Source organism: Notamacropus eugenii, chromosome 3 (genome assembly GCF_028372415.1).
Source record: "Notamacropus eugenii isolate mMacEug1 chromosome 3, mMacEug1.pri_v2, whole genome shotgun sequence".
Taxonomy (NCBI): domain Eukaryota; kingdom Metazoa; phylum Chordata; class Mammalia; order Diprotodontia; family Macropodidae; genus Notamacropus; species Notamacropus eugenii.
Genome location: NC_092874.1, coordinates 21564880 through 21586652, shown reverse-complemented (window position 1 = coordinate 21586652; position 21773 = coordinate 21564880). Strand labels below are relative to the sequence as shown.

The following is a 21773-nucleotide window of genomic DNA, read 5'->3' as shown; positions in this document are numbered from 1 at the left end:
CCTAAGCAACCAAGATTAAGAGGAAAGAATTTTTGCAACTAGAGTCTGTGATAAAGGCCTCATTTCTAAAATATAGAGAGAACTGAGTCACATTTATAAGAATACAAGTCATTCCCCAATGGATAAATGGTCAAAGGATATGAACAGGCAGTTTTCAGAGGAAGAAATTAAAGCCATCTATAGTCATATAAAAAATGCTCTATATCATTATTGATTAGAGATGCAAATCAAAACAGCTCCGAGGTACCATCGATCAGATTGGCTACATTACAAAACAGGAAGATGATAAATGTTGGAGATGTGGAAGATGTGGGAGAGTTGGAACTCTAATTCATTGTTGGTAGAGCTCTGAGCTGATCCAACCATTCTGGAGAGCAATTTGGAACTATGACCAAAGGGCTACAAAAATATGCATACCCTTTGACCCAGCAGTATTGCTTCTAGGACTGTATCCTAAAGAGATCGTAAAAATGGGAAAGGGTCCCACATGTACAAAAATATTTACAGCAGCTCTCTGTGGTGGCCAAAAACTGGAAATCAAGGGGATGCCCATCAATTGGGGAATGGCTGAACAAGTTGTGATATATGAATGTAATGGAATACTATTGTGCTATAAGAAATGATGAACAGGAAGACTTCAGAGAGGCCTGGAAGGACTTATATGAACTGATGCTGAGTGAAAGGAGCAGAACCAGAAGAGCTTTGTGACATAGCAACAACCACAGTGTGTGAGGAATTTTACTGGTAGACTTAGTCCTTCACAACAATGCAAGGACCTAAAAAATTCCCAATGAACCCTTGAGGCAAAAATGTCACATCCAGGGAAGGAACTATGGAATTGGATCACAGAATGAAGCAGACCATTTTCTCTTGTGTTATGTTTTGTTTTGTGTTATGGTTTCTCCCATTCATTTTAATTCTTCTATGCAATATGACTAAGGTGAAAATATATATTAATAGGAATGTGTAGAACCTTATAAGATTACATGCCATCTCAGGAGGGAGAGGGGAAAAATCTAAGATATATGGAAGTCATTATAGAAAACTGAAAACAAAATAATTTTAAAAAAATAAAAAATAAAAATTCATCTATACTTTTTGCACACAAAAACCATATTTGTGTCATAGAAGGAATTCAGTAGGATTCCTTTATTTTTTCAAATTGTTTATACGATAATAAGATTATTCCTTAAATGTTTGGTAGAATTCAATTTTAAAACTATCTAGTCCTGGGAATTTTTTTTTCAGGGACATTTATAGCTTGTTCATTTTCTTTTTTGTAAGGGTTAAGTATTCTGTTTCTTTTCTGTTAATCTGAGTAGTAAATAATTTTTGTAAATATTTTCCCATTTCACCTAGGTTGTCAGTTTTACTGACATGTAATTGGGTAAAGATAACTCCTAATAATTGCTTCCATTTCAACTTCACTGGTGGTGCATTCATTTTTTAATTTTTTATATTGGTAATTTGGTTTTCTTCTTTTTAAAATAAAATTAACCAATAGTTTATCTGTGTTGTTGTTTCATCCCCCATAAAACCAGCCGCTAGTTTTATTTCTTAGTTCAATGCTTTTTTTTTTTTTTTTACTTTCAGTTTTATTAATCTTTCTTTAGATTTTTCAGGATTTCCATTTTGGTGTTTAATTGGGAATCTTTAATTTGTTCTTTTTCAGTTTTTTAGTTGCATGTCCACTAGGGATCTGATCCCTATTTTATTGCTGTAAATACTTAGAGATATAAAATTTTCTCTAAGTACTACTTTGGTTGCATCTCTCCAATTTTGGTATGTTGTTTCATTGTTGTCATTCTCTTTAATGAAATTATGTTTCTATGATCCACTCATTCTTTAACATAAGATTTAGTTTCCAAATAATTTTTAATCCGTGCTTCCATGACTTTTTTTGTTATTTATTTTTAACACAGTTTATAACAGATAAAGCAATTCAAACTTTTGGTCAGGTGATACTTCTTTTTAAAGCATGTACAATATGGACCACAAAAGAATTTTTTTTTAAAACATTAACCAACTGAGACACAAATAATATTTATGTTGCTAACTTCACAAGCTCTTGACCTAATTGTCGCCACAGTATTACTAAAAATTAAAGGACCCTAACTTAATGTTGTTGGTCTAAAGTCTTGTGCCTGATAGCTTAATTTTAGACAACCTTGGATGTTCCCCTACCAATAATCTATAATTGAATAGATCTGGTATTAAGCTTACAAACCTTTTCACTATAGGAAATTACCACCAAGAGTAAGGACATTGCAGGGATACACTATCTCCCCAACCTCATGTCAGTTCCAGGCAGGATTAGATTATCCACTTGCATTCAGTCAGGCTTAAAGTCTGCCAGGTGTTAGTGGGGAAATTGAGTCAGGAGAATCCCACCTCAGTCCATACTGAACAGCTGCTCTCCCACCCTTCCCTTGAGATCACCTATGCAGTTCATACCAGCATCTCATCAGCTTACTGGCATTCCATGACCTTTTATTGAATGTAATCTTTATTGCATTATGGCCTGAAAGGGTGCATTTCATACTTTTGCTTTCCTGCATTTGGGTGTCAGGTTTCTATGCCCTAATGCATGGTCACTTTTTTATGAAGTTGCTTTGTATAGCTGAGAAAAAGCCACACCCCTTTCTATTCCTGTTCTGTTTTCTCCAGAGGTTTATCATATATAACTTTCCTAAGATTCTATTCATCTCTAGCTTCTTTCTTATTTTATAATTAGATTTATCTAACTCCAAGAGGGGAAAGTTGAGGTTCCCCACAGTATAGTTTTACTGCCTGTTTCCTCTTATAATTAACTTTTCCTTTAAGAATCTGGATGCCATGCCATTTGGTGTATACCTGTTTAGTATTGATATTCATTGTCTATGGAACCTTTTAGCAAAATGTAATTTCCTTGTTTATGTCTCTTAATTAGGTCTGTTTTTGATTTTGCTTTGAGATCATGATTGCCACCCTGGCCTTTTTTACTTCAGCAAAAGCGTTAATAGATTCTGCTCCAGCCCTTTATTTTAACTCTGTGTGTATCTGTTTCTAGTGTGTTTCTTATAAACAACTTATTGTTGGATTCTGCTTTTTTTGTAAATTAAAAGCCAATTAAAAGAATTCTGAGGTACCACCTCACATCTATCAGACTGGCTACTATGACAGAAAAGGGAAATGATAAATGTTGGAGATGTGGAAAATTAGAACACTAATTATTGTTGGTGGAGCCGTGAACAGATTCAGTCATTCTGGAGAGCAGTGCCCAAAGGGCTATAAAACTGTGCATACCCTTGGACCCAGCAGTACCACTACCTGGTCTGTATCCCAAAGAGATCATAAAAAAGTGAAAAGGACTCACATGTACAAAAATATTTATAGCAGCTCTTTTTGTGGTGGCAGAGAACTGGAAATTGAAGGAATCAGTTGGGGAATGGCTGAGCAAGTTGTGATATATGAATGTAATGGAATACTATTGTGCTATAAGAAATGATGAACAGGAAGACTTCAGAGAGACCTGGAAGGACTAATATGAACTGATGCTGAGTGAAAGGAGCAGAACCAGGAGAACATTGTGCAATCATTAGCTATGATAGACTTAGCTCTTCTCAGCAATGCAATGATTCAAGACATCTGAAGACTCGTGATGAAAAATGATGACCACATCCAGAGAAAGAACTGTGCAGTCTGAATGCAGATTGAAGCGGACTATTTTCATTTTTTATAGTTCTTTCTTTCTCATGCTTTTTGCTTTTGCTGAGTCTTTTTTCTTAACATAACTAATGTGGAAATATGTTTAATATGGTTGTACATGTATAACCTGTATCAGATTGTTTGCTTCTTGGGGAGGAGGGAAGGAGAAAAATTTGAAGTGCAAAATCTTACAAAGATGGATATTAAGAACTATCTTTACACTAAATTAGACAAAAAAAATAAAATGCTATTAAATTTTTAAAAAAATTTAAACCTAAATGCAAAATGAGAAAAAAACCCAGCACTGCCATGTACACAGCAGACCATAAGAGAGGATTCAATATAAAACAAATTTCTATTTCATGAAAACCTATGCAATAAATATTATACAGTTACCCAGGTTTTTTTTTGCTTCCTTGTTAGTTTTCTTTTGTTCTCTGCTATGCGCTTTTAACTCCACCCACCCACCCCCAATCTAAAGAAGGCTATAATTGTGGATAGATTTTGATTTCTAATCAATTCTGCTATCTTCTTCCTTTTTATAGCTGGGTCCATCCCATTCATATGTATTACTAACTGCACATTTCCCTCCATCCTGGGTTGTTTTTTCCCATTTTATCCTTTAGTCTGTTTTTATTCTGACCCTCCTCTACGGTCCGTTTTACTTCTGACCGCTGTCTTCCTTTGTCTATCCTCTATCACCATGACCACATTCTTTTCTCAACTTCCTCCCCTCTTCCTCCCCTGATGGGTAAAATAGATGTCTATTTCCAATTGAGTGTGTATATATGTATATTTTCCCCTTTTTGAACCAGTTTAGACAATAAGGTTCAAGCATTGCCCACCCCTTCATCACTGCCCCATCCACTTGAAAAAGCTCTTTTTTGTATACTTCCTTCATGTGAGATAATTTTCCCCATTCTTCCTCTCCCTTCCCCCTTCTGCCAGGGCATCCCTCTTTCTCAGTTATCCATTATTTTTTTACATCATCTCAAGATAACTGACTCACTGCTACACCCTCTGTTTATGTGGAATCCTTTTAACTGCCCTAATAATGATAAAGTTCTTCGGAGTTACATGTATTATCTTTGTAAAGAGGAATGTAAACCGTTTAACTTTGAGACCCTTATGATTTTTCTTTCATGTTTACATTTTCATGCTTTTCTTGAGTCTTGTTTTTGAAAGTAAAATTTTCCATTCATCTCTGGTCTTTTCATTAGGAATGTTTTAATGTTCTCTGTTTCATTAAATATCCATTTTTCCCCTTTGAAGGATTATACTTGGTTTTGCTGGGTAAGGGATTCTTGGTTGTACTCTTAGCTCTTCTGCCTTCCAGAATATCATATTCCAAGCCCTCTCCTCCTTGTGTGATCCTGACTATGGCTCCAGGATATTTGAATGGTTTTTTTTTTTTTTCTGGCTGCTTGAAGTATTTCCTCCTTGACTTTGGAGTTCTGGAATTTAGCTGTAATATTCCTGGGAGTTTTCATTTTGGGATCTTTTTCAGGCAATAAGTCATGGATTCTTTCTATTTTTGGATTACCCTCTGATTTTAGGATATGGAGACAGCTTTCCTTTATACTTTCTTGTACTATGATATCTAAGTTCTTTCTTTGATCATGGCTTTCAGGTAGTCCAGTAATTCATAAATTATCTCTCCTCAATCTATTTTTGAAGTCAATTGTTTTTCCAATGAGATATTTCCTATTTTCTTCTATTTTTTTCCATTCTTTCGACTTTGGTTGTTTCTTAAGTTCTCATGAAGTCATTAGCTTCCACTTGCCCAATTATTTTTAAGGAATTTTTTTCTTCTGTGAACTTTTCTTTCTTTTCCATTTTGCCAATTACATTTTTAACTGTTGTCCTTTCATTATTTTCTTCCTTTACCCTCACTTCCTTACCTAGTTTTTCCTCTACCACTCTTGATTTTGAAAATTGTTTTTTAGCTCTTCCAGGAATTTTGTGGGGCTTCTGTGCAATGTTTTTTCTTTGAGGTTGCTTGTAGCCACTTTGACTTCACTGTCTTCTGAATGTACCTTGATCTTTCCTGTCACTATAGTAGTTTAAGGTTAGGTTCTTTGTTGTTCGCTCATCTTTCCATTCTATTTCTTGAGTTTGAATTAAAGTTCAGCTCTATTCCTGACATGGGATAGAGGGAGGGGCATTATCCCCAGCCTACTTTTTCTGCAATTTTCAGAGAAAGTTCTGGGGTTTGGAAGGATTTTGTTCTTCCAAGGTGGTGCGATCTGAGGAGATTTGTGTTCATTGCTCTCTTCATCTTTGAGGTCCCTGATCCCTTGGGATTGCTTCTCAGGGCTCCTACTCCCTCTTGACTAGAATCTTTTTCGCTGCCCTTGAACTATGACCCAGAGGTGGGTATAGGCAATGAAGTTACCCAACAGTGTTTGGTCCCACATCCAGTGCAAGCACAGGGGTCCCCTGTAATCTCTTTTTGACCAGCTGCCAGGTTCCCTTACCACTTTGGTTTGAGAACTCCCAAAGCTGTTGATGCTTCTGTTACAACCACCTAGTCTCACCATGGCTGTTGGTCCCCATGTACGCTTCTCATAAGCCCACACCTCCATCACAGATCTCTCTTCTCAACCTCCTATGTCATCTTGGGCTGAAGGAATATCATGCACTGACTTTTTGGCTCTGCTGCTCCAAAATTTAAGGCGTTGTTTTAAAGTTGTTTGGAGGGGAATCTTGGGAGTGTTTGGCTGAGTGCTTCTTCTATTCTGCCATCTTGACTTTGCCCCCTGAACCAATGACTTCTTCATGGTCAAATCCAATAGGCTTTTCTCAGTTGTTATCCTTTACTTTTTCAGATAACTTTTTACCACCTCCTCTCTGGGATTTCAAGACATTGTTCTCATTTCTCCTCCCTGTCACATTCTCCCCCCAACCCCACCCCAAAGTCTCCACACCTTGACTGCATCTTGACTTTTTACTCCCCTCTCTGCACCCTTGCTGCACACTGGGATTCCACTCAAGCCCCATCTTCGGGAGCAAAGTCTCTGTTTGGGTCCCTCTCCACTTGTACTCTCCCTATACAGTACAATAAACATACAGGGGGTCTCCCTTGTTAGAATGTGCTCCCTGAGGGCAGAACTTCTTTATACAAATATTAGAACCTAGAATTTTGGAGTAAGATGAGCCCCACCATGATGAGTCACAACTCTGCAGAACCCCAGTGTCCTAGTGTCTGTGCACACTCAGTCAAGTCAGCCTCCCCCCTAAATACAAAGGTACAGAGAGGCACTGCCTGTTTCCTAAGCAAAGACCAATTTGCCTAAGATAGGATGGCAGTGGCAGTTTCAACACAGTGTGGAATACTGTTCTACAAACGGCAGAAATCTGACAAGAGAACACCATTCATGTGCCAAACATCAAGATGTTACTTTATTAGTTGGATTTTTTTCCCATTACTGTCACACATCTGTGAATGTTTACACAATGAAAAAATTCAGACAGCTGGAAGCAACTGACCAGATCAGCTGGTATTCCTGTACCCTCTTAACACATTGCAATTCTTACTTGGTGGGGATATCCTGAATCTGTTCATTTTCAAGGCTCTCTTAAAATTCGGTGTCAAGATTGTCACATCTTTAAATACAGATAGAATTGTTAGAGGTACATAATTATATATACACACATACAGAAAAATACAAGACTAATTGTTTTCACACAATATTTAATTTATACACTACTGTAACTCTTATGCAACTTTTAAAGACGGCTTAAGGGGTACAAGAAACTGTTTAGAGCAAGTACATAGTTTGGTCCAATATTATCTTAATGTAATGGTTATTCTCTCCCTCCCTTTCATGGAACAACATATCAGGACAGACGACAGACACATGCACAGTCATTCACTTGTGAACAAATGGATAAAAGACAACACTCAGACTAACATCTGAACACCCAGAGGTTCCACCAACCATCCACAACTAAGAAGGCTGTCACACAGCTCTGCAGCATAAATGGTCAACACTGCTGTTTCTAAAGTGAGCACCATATATATATATATTCATATATATTTATATACACATCTATATATATATACATCTGAATATAAAAACCATTGGAAACCAAATACATAGGGGTTAGTTAAAAGGTGCCATTCCAAGGCTGTACATAATCACAGGAAAAAAGTATTTACAATACTTGGAAAAGACAGCTGCAACCAAGAGTTTATTGCCAATGCCCTTTTTGAGTAAGCGTCTCTTGCACTCACGCCTCGGTGAGCCCCACAGCTTTATTTCTGGCCCTTGAGAAGATCCCTGCTCAAAAGTTTCAAACACACACGTTCTCTGGCTTCACCCACACATCTATTCTCACAGTTTTGCAATGTAGAAACATCATACTGAATGAGCGCTGCTGCTCTAAGAGCTAGTCTAGGTTTCTAGAAAGGAGAGTAGATGTTTTCAGCCTTGTCTACTTGACTGACTAGAGAGACTGGGAGTTGAGGAACAGAGTCAAATACATGAATCCACAACTAGGAGAGTCGGGGGAAGCCACAGCAACCAGGACCTAACGTGACAATCCCTTCTGCTCTTTGGGGCTCTGCCCACCCCTGCCCCCAAAGCCACAATCTCTGCTTCCAAGACCCCATGCACTGCACACAAAGAGAAGATTCCTGCCCTTTCCAAAGAGGAGAACTGGGAACACGCCAGACCCTACAGAACAAAACCACCACCCAAAGTGGTCTCCATGAGAAAAGTCAAAAGGAAGAACCTTACTATCATTACATCAAGGAGACGGGACTGAAATAGGAAAGTTTCCTGAAATAAAAATATGAAAAGGGATGTTCCCTCTTCTCTTTGTCTTGGTGTGTGTGTCTGTATCTGTATGTGAGTGTGTGTCTATGTGTGTATACATATATATGTGTGTCTATGTGTGTGTGCATGTATGTATACATACATATGTGTGTACACGTGCGCGCACACACACCCCATGTTGGTTTATATGTTCCAACCAGTCAATTTTTATGGCGGACTAAACTCAAGAATATGGAAGATATAAGAAATAGAGAAGACTATACTATTTTCAAACTCCTGCAAAGAGCCAAAGAGGGATCTAAAAAAGTACAATTCTGTCCTAATGCTCCAACCTAAACGTGCGCCCCCAATGAAATCTTTCATTTCTTGCTGAGCTGGCACTTTACGGGCCTATTGACCAAAAATATCTACATTATCTTAGGGAAAACCCTGGGAGAGGCTCAAATTCACCCAATTTATGGGTTTCTGTTCTGTCAGGGACAAATCTAAGACTTCATCGATTATCATCATCATATTAAAAAATGAGATTGTCTGCCTATAACAGTAATGCACGCCTAGGGGCAAGGGGGGGGGAGCTCCCTTGCCAGTCTGGGAGCTCCGTCTCAGCTTTCCAGCTCCAGAGTCCTGACTGGACACAGGCTAGAACTTCAGACACCAGGTGTGCGTAGGTTTCTCTCTGTGACCCAGGAAGGCCAGCACCAGCCTCTGGAGCTCATGTCCCTCAAGGTTCTCAGCATCCTAACATTATTGCTTTGGTTCTAGTTCAGACACAAAGGAGTGCAGGCTACACAGCCCATAGTTCTGATATCACAGAAGGTCACAACAGGAAGGAACATTTTCACGAAGAAACAAAAGCATTTTTCCCTCTAGATTATAAGTGCAGAACAGGAAATTTCTAAGTGCTCCATTTACATGTAAGCTCCAGATACACATTGTAATTTAATCTGGACCTTCCATATTAAAATTATAAATGTAGGAATTACACCATGAAATAAGACTACTCAGCGGGGAAAAAAAAAAGTGTAGCGGCTAGCAGCATGCACAAAGACCATGCATTGTCATCTCACCGAGCACACAAACAAAAATGGGATAGATAACAGCTGCTCAAAAGCCCATGGCAAAGGACTGAGACAACCACAGGAGTACAGTGAGAGAACATGGGGTCGTTCACAGCTCTGAACAGCAAGGAAGGAAGGAAGGAAGGAAGGAGAAAAAAGAGAAGAGAAAGGAAAAAGGAGGGAAAGGGAAAGAAAGGAAGGAGGGAAGGAGAGAGGGAATGGTCGTGGAGCCAGCGCAGAGTGGGAGGAGCCCCCTTCAGATGACATGGCAACAGCTGGCAGGACTCGAGGCGCACAGTAGGCCCTCCTTGGGGCCACGCTGGATGTTAACTGAGATGGTTTTTTCACACAGAGGTAGTTGTAATACACTGTTTTTCAAGTTCTTGCTCTTTACCCGGTCCAGCCCCTCAGCTGGGCCCACCATGCGGTCAGAGAACAATTTGACACGGGGTCCAGTTGGAGCTGGGCCGGCTGAGCCCACGCACATTCTCCAGGCAGATTTCTCCTGGACTCTCACACTGGAAAAGGCCCAGGCACTCTGGGGGTCGAGGATGCAGCCAGCGCTGCCGCGAATCTGCGCACCTAGGCACAGGCTCATGAGCTTGAGGCTCTCTACCAGCTCCCCAGGGCCCGCACACCTCCGTGTGGTGCCCGAGGGGCTGGTGCCACCACCCCCTGCACTGCCCGAGGGGCTGCCCCCACCCTGGCCGCCCCCATCGGGGCTGGCCTTGTCCAGGCCACGGCTGCCGTTGGCCGGCCTGCTCTGGCCGCCACCATCACCCTGGTTGCCCGGCGGCCCTTCACTGCTGTCCCGGCGGTGCCACGAGTAGGTGAAGCCACTGTCCTTGTCCAGCCGCCGTCGGCTCTCGGAGTCATCATCACTTGTCTCTGAGCTGCTGCAGCTTGAGCCACGGCCCTGGCTCTTCCTGCGATGGTAGCGTTTGTGCACGGTGCCTGGGGAGGCAATGTTCATCTTAAGCCTGCTCAGCTTGGGTGGCAGGTTCTCGTCCATGTCAAATTCATCATCCGACTCTCCCTCCTCAAAGATCTGGTTCAGCACCGGTGCGCTCTTGCGGGATGTGAGGCGGTTGGTGACAGATGGCTTTCGACGCAGGACCACCTGGGTGGAGAGGGACGCGGGCTTCTTCTCCTCTTCGTCTTCTTCCTCATCTTCCTCCACGCGGAACAGACACTTGCGCCCACTCGTGGTGGGCTTGAGGCTCACAGACGGAACCACAGACAACGTGGGCCCTGCCAGCTCTGGGAGGTCATCCTTCTTGGCCACTGCATCCCCAAGGGCTTTGTTCCTGTGGCCATTGAGGACATTCTCTGCCGTGCGTGCGGGGGATTGAGGGACAGGCGCATGCGACAGGGGAGATGCTGTGAGGTCGTCTTCCAGGTCCTGGGGGACATCAATTTTCGTGGGCCATGACTGCCTATATTAGAAATGAGAAAGAAAATATTTAGTTAAGTGAAGATGTCCACAAAGTACAGAAACCACTGAGAGCAGCTGACACTTCCGTGGCTCTGGGATCACCCAGCAGCAGGAAGACGGCTCTCAGGGGCAGCACGCTGGCTCAGACTCAGTCATTTTTCATGCTGCCTTTGGAGCCATGGGGAAAGACAAAGATTCTGACCTGATCCAGAATGCCCCATGGAACTGAGCTCCTCCACACAAATGTCTCACACATGTGGCCCTCAAACACTGTCCACAGGACTGGCCCCACTGGCTTTGGTTGTTGCACCTGGTCCATCTATCAGCTCTGGCTGAGAAGGGCCAGGAGGCCCTTAAATATCTGGGTTGGGCCCTGCAGGGTCAGGGGCATGGAGGGTGGGCATGACATGTAGATGCCAAGCCCTTCCCAAATGGGCATGCTATAAGCACCAAGGCCAGAGTGTGGTGGCACAAGCATTAGATTTCAGAGTCAGGAAGATCTGAGTTCAAATCCTGCCTCAGATGCTCATACCCATGTGGCCCTGGCCAAGTTGCTTAACCTTTCTCAGCCTCCTTTTCCTCACCTGTAAAATGGGCATAATGGCCCAAAGGTTAAATCAAAGGAGAGAACATATGCCAAGTGTTTTATAAACCTTGAATCTCTATATGTGTCAACTGTTGTTATCAGCAGACACTAAGACTAAAAAAAGAAGTTCATTTTGAAAGAGGTTCCACTCGAGATAGGCACCAACCAGACACAAGAAATCAAAGACAGAAAAGGCACAAACTTAAGTCCCTCGGTTTGAGCCTTGAGTCCAGCAGGGACCAGTATCATGGGCAAAGCTCGATGCACTCGTCCCCTGCTGCAAGGTTGGTGGGCAGGAGCCTCACCAATACTGGCAACTCCAGCTCTCTAGCACTTAAGGACTAACTGTCATTTTTAATGGCACAGGTGATCTCATATTTAAAACCAGAGAAAGAAATATATTTCTATTTGCATGTGGAAAAGCCTGTTTTCCTAATAATGAAAAACATAACAACCTGTAGTGGTTCAGTCTTAAAATTGGGTTTTGGATTCCCCAGTGAGCATGGAAGGCACTGTACCCCCCCTCCTGGAACCCTTCTGGGTAGATGCTGGATCCTGGCTGTGTTGGGCACATTCAAACTGTGGGCACTTGTAGCAGGAGAATAAGTGAATCTTTGCAAAAAAAGCTGTGCAAAAACAGGTGCTGAAAGTGGTGCAAGTCCCAGGGGGCTTCCCACGCCCCTGGCCAGCCTGGCCTAACATCATCAGAAAGGCCTCCAAACATCCCCATCTGGAAGAACTCAATGACTCCAGCTGTTGCATCTCCTCCTACCTCCAGACCACAGAAACTGGGGTGGGGTGGGGTTTATCAGAGAGAGGGCCTCCCCTCCCTGGGCCCTGCACCCAGTCAGCACTCTTGATGCCTGTTCAATCTAATTCTCCATCCGTTAGGAGACCTAACTCAAAGACTTCATTAAACACCTATGTGTGTGTGTGTCATGCTCACAATACAGGCACACGTGTGTGCATTCATACTCACCGTACACATACACTCAGACGTGCTCACAACAGAGCACACCCACACTCACACACTCCAGGAAGCAGTGTTTGAAGCACGTGATTCTGGTGTTACATAAAAGGAACTTTTTAATAATTCCGAGGACATTCTTTTTCAAATATCTTTCCTGCTCCTCTACTAATGTCCTTTCTTACGATGCCCCTCAACATGGTGCCCACTCAGGCCAGCTCAGCTGGAACAAGGATGACCCTCACCAAGTCACTGCTGATCTCCTCATCTGTAAAATGGGGATAATAATAGCACCTACCTAAAGTGCTCCACCACTTCTGGCTCTGACCTGAAATTAGAAGCTCATCATGGCGAGCTTTATGGTCACTTCATTATAGTCACTGGCCGATGGGTAATGGATGGCTTGGGCACAGCAACAGACAAGCAACACCTTTAAGCCATTTTAGGTCTGCAGAGATTTGAGAAAACACCTACTTTAATGAAATCACAGACCTTGGGACAGAAATAATTGTATATAATGACAATATGGGTAATTCCAAGCCACAAGTATGGTCCCTGACAAGGCTAAGGAGAAGATATGCAGGCAAGCGTAAGGAGAGGAGATGGAGGATATCTGCGAGGAGCTGTAGGCTCCTGTTCTGACTCGGACTCACCCTTCTCTAGCATCCTCTTCTCTGCTTGTTAATATGTAAGAGTTCTGGCCTTGGAAAGTTTCTCTAAAACGATCATCAGTCTAGGGATAAGGACCATCGTGAGCCCAAAAAAGAGAGAACAGCAGTGACTGTGTTAGGACAAAGTATACAGCTGCAGGGTCCTGATCTCGAGAAGAGAAAGATGCCTCCAAGGAGAACATTTAAACACATACAGGCTGCTGTAGCTCCTGTGGGCTCCTAAGCAAAACACAGAAGTCACTGCTGTGACTGACTGGATAAAAACACTGTGATTCATTTACCTCTCTGGTCAGTGGGAAGAACTCCCAAAGAATTTGTATTTAAATTGTTTTGCTAAAGAAGTCTCTGAGGCATCCAAATTCTACCCAAGCACCTTCACCATATGACCTGATTCAATGTATGACCTGATTTAATTTTCTTTTTTTGTCAATGAAATGATGAGACTCTGAATTAGACAAGTTTGACCCTGACCTCTCCAACAGATTCTCATGACGGATGGCTACCTGACTTAAAAGAATGCTAAGCATTCTTCTGAACAGAGAAGAGAAATGGGCCTTAATTTTTCACCCCACAAAATTTCTCTAATATATGAACAAGATCTCTGAAATCACCTCTCCACTCGACTTAAGAATAACTTCTGACCTCAAGAGGCAGCAGAAGCTGTTTTAAACCCTCCTCAATGCTTGCCCAAGAAATGAACTACCAATGGCTCTGGAACATTCATTTTCTCTAGTCCAACACAGACCTCTTTATCACACATCTCTAAACCCTCTGGGCTCGTACCTTTCCCTATTAAGGTAGAGAACACCACCATCTTCCCAGCCCCCCAGGTTCATAAGGCAGGGGTCATTCTGGAATCCTCCCTCTCTCTCACACCCCTTCCCCCACTTCATATCTAGGCTGTTGCCAAAGCCTGCCAATTTCACCTCCGCGGGCCCCCTGGTCAGTCTCACCTCCGGGGCCCCCCCTCCTCAGTCTCACCTCCGCGGCCCCCCTCCTCAGTCTCACCTCCGCGGCCCCCCTCCTCAGTCTCACCTCCGCGACACCCCTCCTCAGTCTCACCTCCGCGGCCCCCCTCCTCAGTCTCACCTCCGCGGCACCCCTCCTCAGTCTCACCTCCGCGGCCCCCCTCCTCAGTCTCACCTCCGCGGCACCCCTCCTCAGTCTCACCTCCGTGGCCCCTCTCAAACATGCCCCCTTCTCTCCTCTGACGTGGTTCCCCCTCACACTTGGATTATTGCAGTAGTCTATAGGTGGGTCTACCTGCCTAAAGTCTCTTCCCACTCCAGCCCATTCTCCTTTCAGCCACTAAAGTGATTTGTTTCCCTGTCTTCCTTTAAGTCATGATTAAAATCCCACCTTCTACAGAAAGCCTTCCCCAATCTCTTAATTCCAGTGACTTCCCTCTCCCAACGATGTCCTTTTATCCTGTATATAGCTTTCTTTGTCTATATTTGCTTGCATGTGGTCACCTCCATTAGAAGGTGAATTCCTTGGCACCTGGCACATAGTAGGTGCTTAACAAATGTTGATAGATTAGGTTGATTTCAATAGCAACCGCAGGTTATGTTGTTTCTTCCTCACTTTCATACCTGGATCACAATCTAGCAGAGCATGTTCTTAATATGATGTTTTTCATTCATTTAGTACACGCTCTATAGTTATAACCTAAAAAAACTAAACACTTCCACAGACCATAGAGCCTTGATTTTTTTCCATTTAAAAAAACATTCTGAACTATACAGATATCAAAAGAAACGAGCATTTAATGTACATTGTGGAACTTCAGAAATGAAAAACTGGAAAAGCACAAAACTGGAAATCCAGATTACTTCAAGCTTGCTTTTCTTCTAAAGTACACATGTATTGATCGCATCCAACACGGAACTTTCCAAACTGCCTTGTTCGTGTGGCCTTCTCACTGAGGGAGAAAGGGAACTTTCCCCTCCTTCTCCTTCTCCCCCACCCCCAAAGCCTTGATCAAATATGAAGCCAGAAAGTGAGGCCTCTTAACTAACAAATCTCACTGAGCAGAGATGGAAATAAAGCCTGCATGTACCCAAGGCAAGGTCTGGAAAATGCTGCCCCTGGAAGCTTGAAGCTTCCACACTACTGCCTGTAACTTGACTAATCACAAAACAAATACTTCTGTGCCACGGAAAGCATGATTTGGTGCGTACATGTGAAAGATCAATGTCTGAAAGAGGCCCTCTGCTTGGAGGCAGTCCCCCGCCTCCACCTCTCTTCTGGGGCCTCCTCGCTATTCTGGTCACCTCCTCAGGGGCTCTGCCACCGAGCCCTTGGAAATATAAAGTATGTGGAAAATGTAGCTAGTGCTCACAGCCTCCCCGACTGGCTGAGGAAACCGTGATGGAATCACTTTCCTGGGTCACAGGGCTGGACCGAAGAAAAGGTGAGAGTGATCTGAGACAGAGGATCCCCCAGTGAGGATCTGCCTCAGTTTCCACATCTATAAAACAGGAATGATAAAAACAGCTCCTTCCCAGGGATCATATACATAAAGTACTTAGCTCAGATCAGTCTGGCACTGGGGTCAGGGTGGGGAGCCTCACTGGGCTTGCCCCACCCCTGCCCAGCAGCGCCAAGAGGGCCCTGCATGGCCGGGGCTGGACCCCAGGTCTCGCTCTGTCCTGACCAGCGGGTGGCAGCAGGCACAGGCCCTCCTTCCCCACCCCGTTACCTGAATTGTGCTTTGATGTTGCTGGGGCTCGCTGACCGCGTCTGTGTCTCCTTCTCCTGTCTCTCTCTCAGGATCCTCTCGGCCAGGAGGAAGTAGGTGGCTGTGATGTGGTTGTACTTATTGGTCTCCAGGGCCCTGCAAGGGGAGGATCAAGAAGCACGGGGTCAGGCGGGGTGTTTGTGAAGAGGAGGCCAGAAGCTGCAGGGGGCAGGGTCATCAAGGAAGATGACCTCCCAAGGGAGGAAGGCAGCCACCCAGCGCCGGGGAAGGCTGGGGTGGCCCCCAAGACCACAGCACTCAGATGAGCCTGCTGCCTAGGGTGCAGCAGAATGAACACTCTTCTTCATTCTAATCCTAGATGTGCAAAAGCAATGAACGCTGCAAATGGAAACAGGCTTTAAGGTCCCAAGAAGCGGCTTGTGAGCTGCTCCTTCAGGGACAGACACAGCTCCGGGAAGGTCAACACGAGGTGTTTGTCCATGCCCGATCATTCGCTCTTTGGAGATCTTTCTTCCTATGCCCCTGCCCACAAAAGGAATCAGAAATTTGCAGCCAAATTTCTACCTGTAATCAGAAGGCGTCACTGCAGACTGATAATTAGTGAATAGGACTCTACCATGAATGTGTGCAGAAAGTAAGAAAGAGAATTATCTAGTACTGTTTTCTATAAAGGAAAACTACTGTACTGTCTAAAAATGAGGCAGATTCCAGTGGACAAGAAGAGCCTAAACCATGACCCATTCAGACCAACACAAAGACCACCATTTTCTCAGCTTTGCTAAAGGGCTAGAGGACTCAGCAGGGAGACCCCCCCCACCCCTGTGTGTGCCCCATTTCACTCACTCAACGATGCTCTCTCGGTCGGCTATGTCACCAAGAACCATGCGCTGAATAATGCCGTTGTGCTCCTCCTCGGAAAGGTTTTTGTACGAAACCAGGGGGATGTTGTACTTTGTGGCTGGGGACGGGTCAACCCCCTGGAGCCAGGGGTGCGTCTCAATCTCCTCCAAGGAAGCTCTTCGCTTTGGGTCCCTCTGCAGCATTCGTGTAATCAGGCTAGAAAAGGACAGGATCACTTAGACTAGATGCCAGCAGGGGGAGGCAGAGGGGACTGGTCTATCAATTCTACCTCGTCCCCAACACAAAGCAGGGGGGGAGTGAGCGGAAGCAGAAACAGAAAGCTAGAACTTATCTGGCACACCCAAACACACCCACACAACAGTCTCTGAAAACCAGCAATTAACTCAACATATCAAAATAATACTAGACTATTTTTTAAAAAATTCTTTCTGGCCACAGTTCCGTTGTGGCTCATTGGCTCATTAAATCCAGTTGGGGCCATCAGCTGAGGAGGATGGACGCATGGGGAACTTGGGCAGCTCCCATTTTAATTTTTGGTTTTACTTCAGAATCGAGTACAAAGCTAAATCTGTACACTGTGCCAAAGATCTGAGATTTCATACTTCCTCTCTGCCAAAGCAGAAAGCCATGGCTCCACATGCCTTCCTGTGGTGGTCTCCTAGGCCAGGCCAGCCCTTGGACAAGGAGCACAGGGTCCCTCCCTGCACCTGTGATCTGAGTGAACCACTTTGATGGTCCACACCTGCTTGAGTCACAAGGAGGGCCCACGATAAAGCTTTTCAGAGCACACAGACTCATGAACAAGGACCCAAAAAGCATCATGGTAAACTTCCCATGGTTTCATAGCAAGAAGAACCTGTTGTGAGATGCTCACAGTATGATAAACACCCAAACTGCAAGGCATGATGGACAAATGGATACAGGCAGGCTGTGCTGTCCTCACCTCAACCCTCTGGACAGACAGTGGGGTGAAAGCAGAGATGTAGGAGAGGTTTCTCCACACTAGCTCAGCCCAGAAGCAGTGCTCTTGATGGCAGCCAGGCCCCAGATCAGCCCACAATAGCCACATTAGAGTACTACTGCACAGGTTCCCAAAGTGGGAGAGATTGCCCCCTGGGGGGCACTGGAATGATCCAGGGGGTGGTAGGAGCCTCAGGTTCCATTGGGGGGTGTTGAATAAAAATAAGGGAACAGTGGAAGCATGAGGAAAGAGAAGATAAGAACATTTTGAAAAACCATTTGTGCATGTTTCATCTGTTGTATAACAGCTAAAGTCATAACGATTACATTATTTTCCAAATAAACACACAAAACGCCAGCTATAACCCAGCAGTGGGCAAGTCCACCACTAGGTCTCAACAAACATGTGCTGGCAGGGAAGTCCAGCATGCACCAGCAGGAAGGTGTGCCTCTAATGACTTGTTTACAATATGATACTACACGGTTACATGAGGCAAAACTGCATCATCAAAATTTCAAGGCAGGAAAAACCCCACAAATTTACAATAAATTATTAAAACTAAGGTGAGTCATTAAAAAAAATTTTATTTTTTGACACAAATTTTAAAAACCATTAAAAGGTTAAAGAAAGTAGATTTCTGGGGGGCAGGGGGGTGCTAAGTAATTTTTTTCTGAAAAGGGGGCAGTAGGCTAAATAAAGTTTAGGAGCATCTGATTTAGAGCCTGTAGGCACAGCCCGCTCGGGCAGAGGGAAGAAAGCAGGGCCTAAAGGACTAGACAGAGCGAAGGCCACTCTGCACGGTCAGAAAATTCCTTCCATTGGGATTCATTTGGCCATGTGGGCATGCCCTCCTTCCCTTCCTAACTTCTGCCTCTTTCCGTATCCCCAGTGCCCAGCACAGGGTCTGGCATACAAGGCTTGGCTTAGTAGAGGTTAACTGATTTGAATGATTTCATTTAGTTGGGGGTGCAGTAGGGAGTTAATCTGCAGTGTGTTGGGGATGCATAGCACATAATCAAAAAAAAAAAGGATCCCACCATTCAACTCCCCTGGTTTTACAGATGAGGAAGTCAGGCTTATGAGGCTCAAGGACGTGTCTGTGGTCACACAGGGAGGAAGAAGGAGCCAGGATTACGACCAGAATTCCAAATCTGATGCTAACTGGAATAATTTACTTCCAAGGACACAGTTTTATAAGACCGTTTCCCCCTCAATGTACAAGATTTTAAGTTCCAAGATGCCCACTAAAAGGAACTTTTAGAACACAACTCATGTTTACCTGGGGGGGTTCCCTGTCACTCCAGTAGGAAGAGAATGAAATATGGAGGTGGACAACAAGCAACCAAGACTACAAGAATAGTTGCACCCTTGGACCTTTGAACTCCTTTGTTGGGAACAAACACAGAAAGTGGCATTAGACCCAAACGCAAGGCTCCTAGCCCATGCTGGCCAGAAAGCCTTCTTTTAAATGCCAGAAATGGAAACAACAGGGAAGGTCTGACGCCCGTGCAGGGGTGACGGTCATTGAATGTTACAGGAGGTGTATGGAGCGATCTGGGGTGGCCCTGAGGGCACGATGCAGGAGTGACCACGTCACATGCCAACCATGGCCTAGAGAGAGGACCCAAGAGGATCCTGGGAGAGGGCGGGCCTGAAGGGATGAACTTTTATGCACTGGAATTCATGTGTTAGATAAGAAGAGTGAAAAGGCCAGGCCCATTACACATAATCATGTTCAATATTTAGTTTGTAATAACCCATTTACATTTTTAAATGAGGCTTCAGTGAGGTTCTCCAAGTCCCAACATTAAGGCTTTGATGAATCATCCAAGAAAAGAAACCTGCCTCAAGAGTTTCCCTAGAATGTGAAGCCCTGGCTGGGCTGGTCCTCTGAACGCCAAGGGCAAAGCTAAGTTTAAGACCCGAACTTAAAATCAAACAGTCACTGCTGGCGGATGCTCTGGCCACACGGGGGACTCCATCCCCCAAGTGCCCACATTGGCCCAGGAGCCCATGATACCCACAGCTGCTGCCCAGCAGTGCATGACTGGCATGTTCACCAACCCCTCTCTTTGCACTTACTCTTTGCACTCTTTGGACACATGGGAAGGCACCGTGTATCTGCAGTCCATGATCATGGTCAAGGTTTCACTGTCATTTGCTTCTTGAAAGGGTGGCTGTCCACACACCAACATGAAAAGGATCACTCCCAAGCTCCACACATCTAGAAATGACAAAGATAGGGTTAAATGGTGAAAACAGGAAAAAGCGATTCATTTGGGGAACTTCTGAAAAGAAATGGAAAACATTTAACATTCCTTTTCAAATATATTAATCAATTTTAAAAACTGAGAGAGGAGAACATAAAATTTAGTAACAATTGCTAAAAACAAATAAAAAACACATTATGATCCAGCCAGAGGTGGAGCAGTGAGGCAGTGGGACTGCTTACATTCACACGGCTGATTTCTATTTCTTTTTACCTAATTCTAATCTGAACAGTGCCAATGTGATATAGGTGACCCTAGGGCACTAATCAGCAGGTGGGGCCTGTAGACCTACCCCAGGTATCCAAGGTCCTCCACACCCATCCTCAAAGCCACACAGTACCCTTTCTCAATCTTCCGGACTCTCCTCTCAACTGGTTGTTTATTAAATACCTACCAGGTGCCAAGCGCTGTGCAAGGCCTAAACACTAAAGGTAGCTGGGAATTTCAAAGGCAAAGGGTGAGAATGGAGGACATCACAGGAGCTAGGGTCAGCCTGTGCAAGAGCTTGGAGATAGGAGATCGCTAGAAAGGACAAGAAAGAAGGCCAGGAAGTTCAGTTGGGGCTACGTGTGCCCCCAAGGCACCAGGTGCCAAAAAGAGGGATTTATACTTTACACCACAAATAACAGAAGTTGGGGAGTGGGAAGTCTCCTCATCCCCTGTGGCCTCTGCCAGCTGCATGTGTCAGGAGAACCAGAGCTGAGAGAAGAAGTAAGGATGGGGAATGGAAGTGAGGAAGAGCAGGGAGCCCTGACCTGGGGAGGTTGGGAGTGGGGCGCTGCAGGAGGAATCTCTGGCCAAGCTCAGGGCAATGTCTGCAGTCTGCGGAGATCCCCTTCATGGAGGAGCCCATGGGCACGCAGAAGGAGGGGCTAAGCCCCATCTTCCTCCTGTCAAGGTCACCCTCTAAAGGCTAAGTAAGGCCACACTAAGTAAGGCCTTTAATGAGCACATGAAGGCTTCTTTCTCAATTCTCTCACTGTCTTGTTTCCTACAATTTAGGACTTTACTGTATTAGAGATGTGTACAAGCCACTGATACTTTTTAATCAGCCAGGATGTCACAGACTTTCCAGCTAGACAGGCCTTCACAAGGTCATCTAGTTTAGCGCTCCCACTTCTCCAGCACCACACAAGGAAGGAAGGAGCAAAGCTAGGATTTGATCTCAGGTCCTTAGACTCCAAATCTAGCACAGTAAATTTACCCCAGACCATGACGCTACAAGGAGCTCCCTGAGCATGGAGGCCTCAGATTCCTTCTGCAACCCACAGTCCCTAGCAAAGGGTCAAGCACACAGGCATTCATCACAAAGAGGCAGATCCAGTCAAGGATGAATCCCTCATCCTGAGGGAGACTGAGGACGGTGGTCACTTGAATAAAAGCTGTCAGCAACTTGCTGATGGCGTCTATACGGCAAGCCCTTGGGTGCACGGGGGTGAGGGGGTGAGGGAGTGGGGGAGGCGTGGCACCAGGCTGCCTAAGGAGGAGTCAACCAAGTGAGAAATAGCACATCAAAGCTTCTGTGACACATGGCTGTGGAGTCAGGCCTGAGTGATCGCAACAACAACTAGGTCCCCAAAAGGAGGGGGGGTGACCTATAGACAAAAAAGAAAAAAGTAAAAAAAAGAAAAAGTTCTAGAAAGAAGGAGAGTGAACATTTGCTCCAGAGAATAAGGAACTGAAAAGCATTTGGGATGAAACTTCCACGTGGTGTTACCTCCTGCCCTTTAAAATTCCATATAAAAGACGCAAATCCCTGGCCGGGCTTTGAGGCTGACCTGGCGCTGGACGGGAG

The 21773-nt window shown here is 44.4% G+C and overlaps 1 protein-coding gene across 1 annotated transcript in view; it reads right to left on the bottom strand.

Annotated features, from left to right (window-relative positions):
• Positions 1-7061: 7061 nt before the first annotated feature.
• The window catches only part of SNRK (SNF related kinase), a 46777-nt gene continuing 32065 nt past the window's right edge, over positions 7062-21773 (bottom strand). Inside the window, exons 3-6 of the mRNA XM_072651080.1 lie at positions 19791-19932; positions 16730-16942; positions 15887-16021; positions 7062-10962 (exon numbers count right to left, since the gene is read on the bottom strand). Coding sequence (XP_072507181.1) covers positions 9783-10962; positions 15887-16021; positions 16730-16942; positions 19791-19932 — 1670 coding nt within the window. The 3' untranslated portion in view covers positions 7062-9782. The remainder of the gene's footprint in view (positions 10963-15886; positions 16022-16729; positions 16943-19790; positions 19933-21773) is intronic.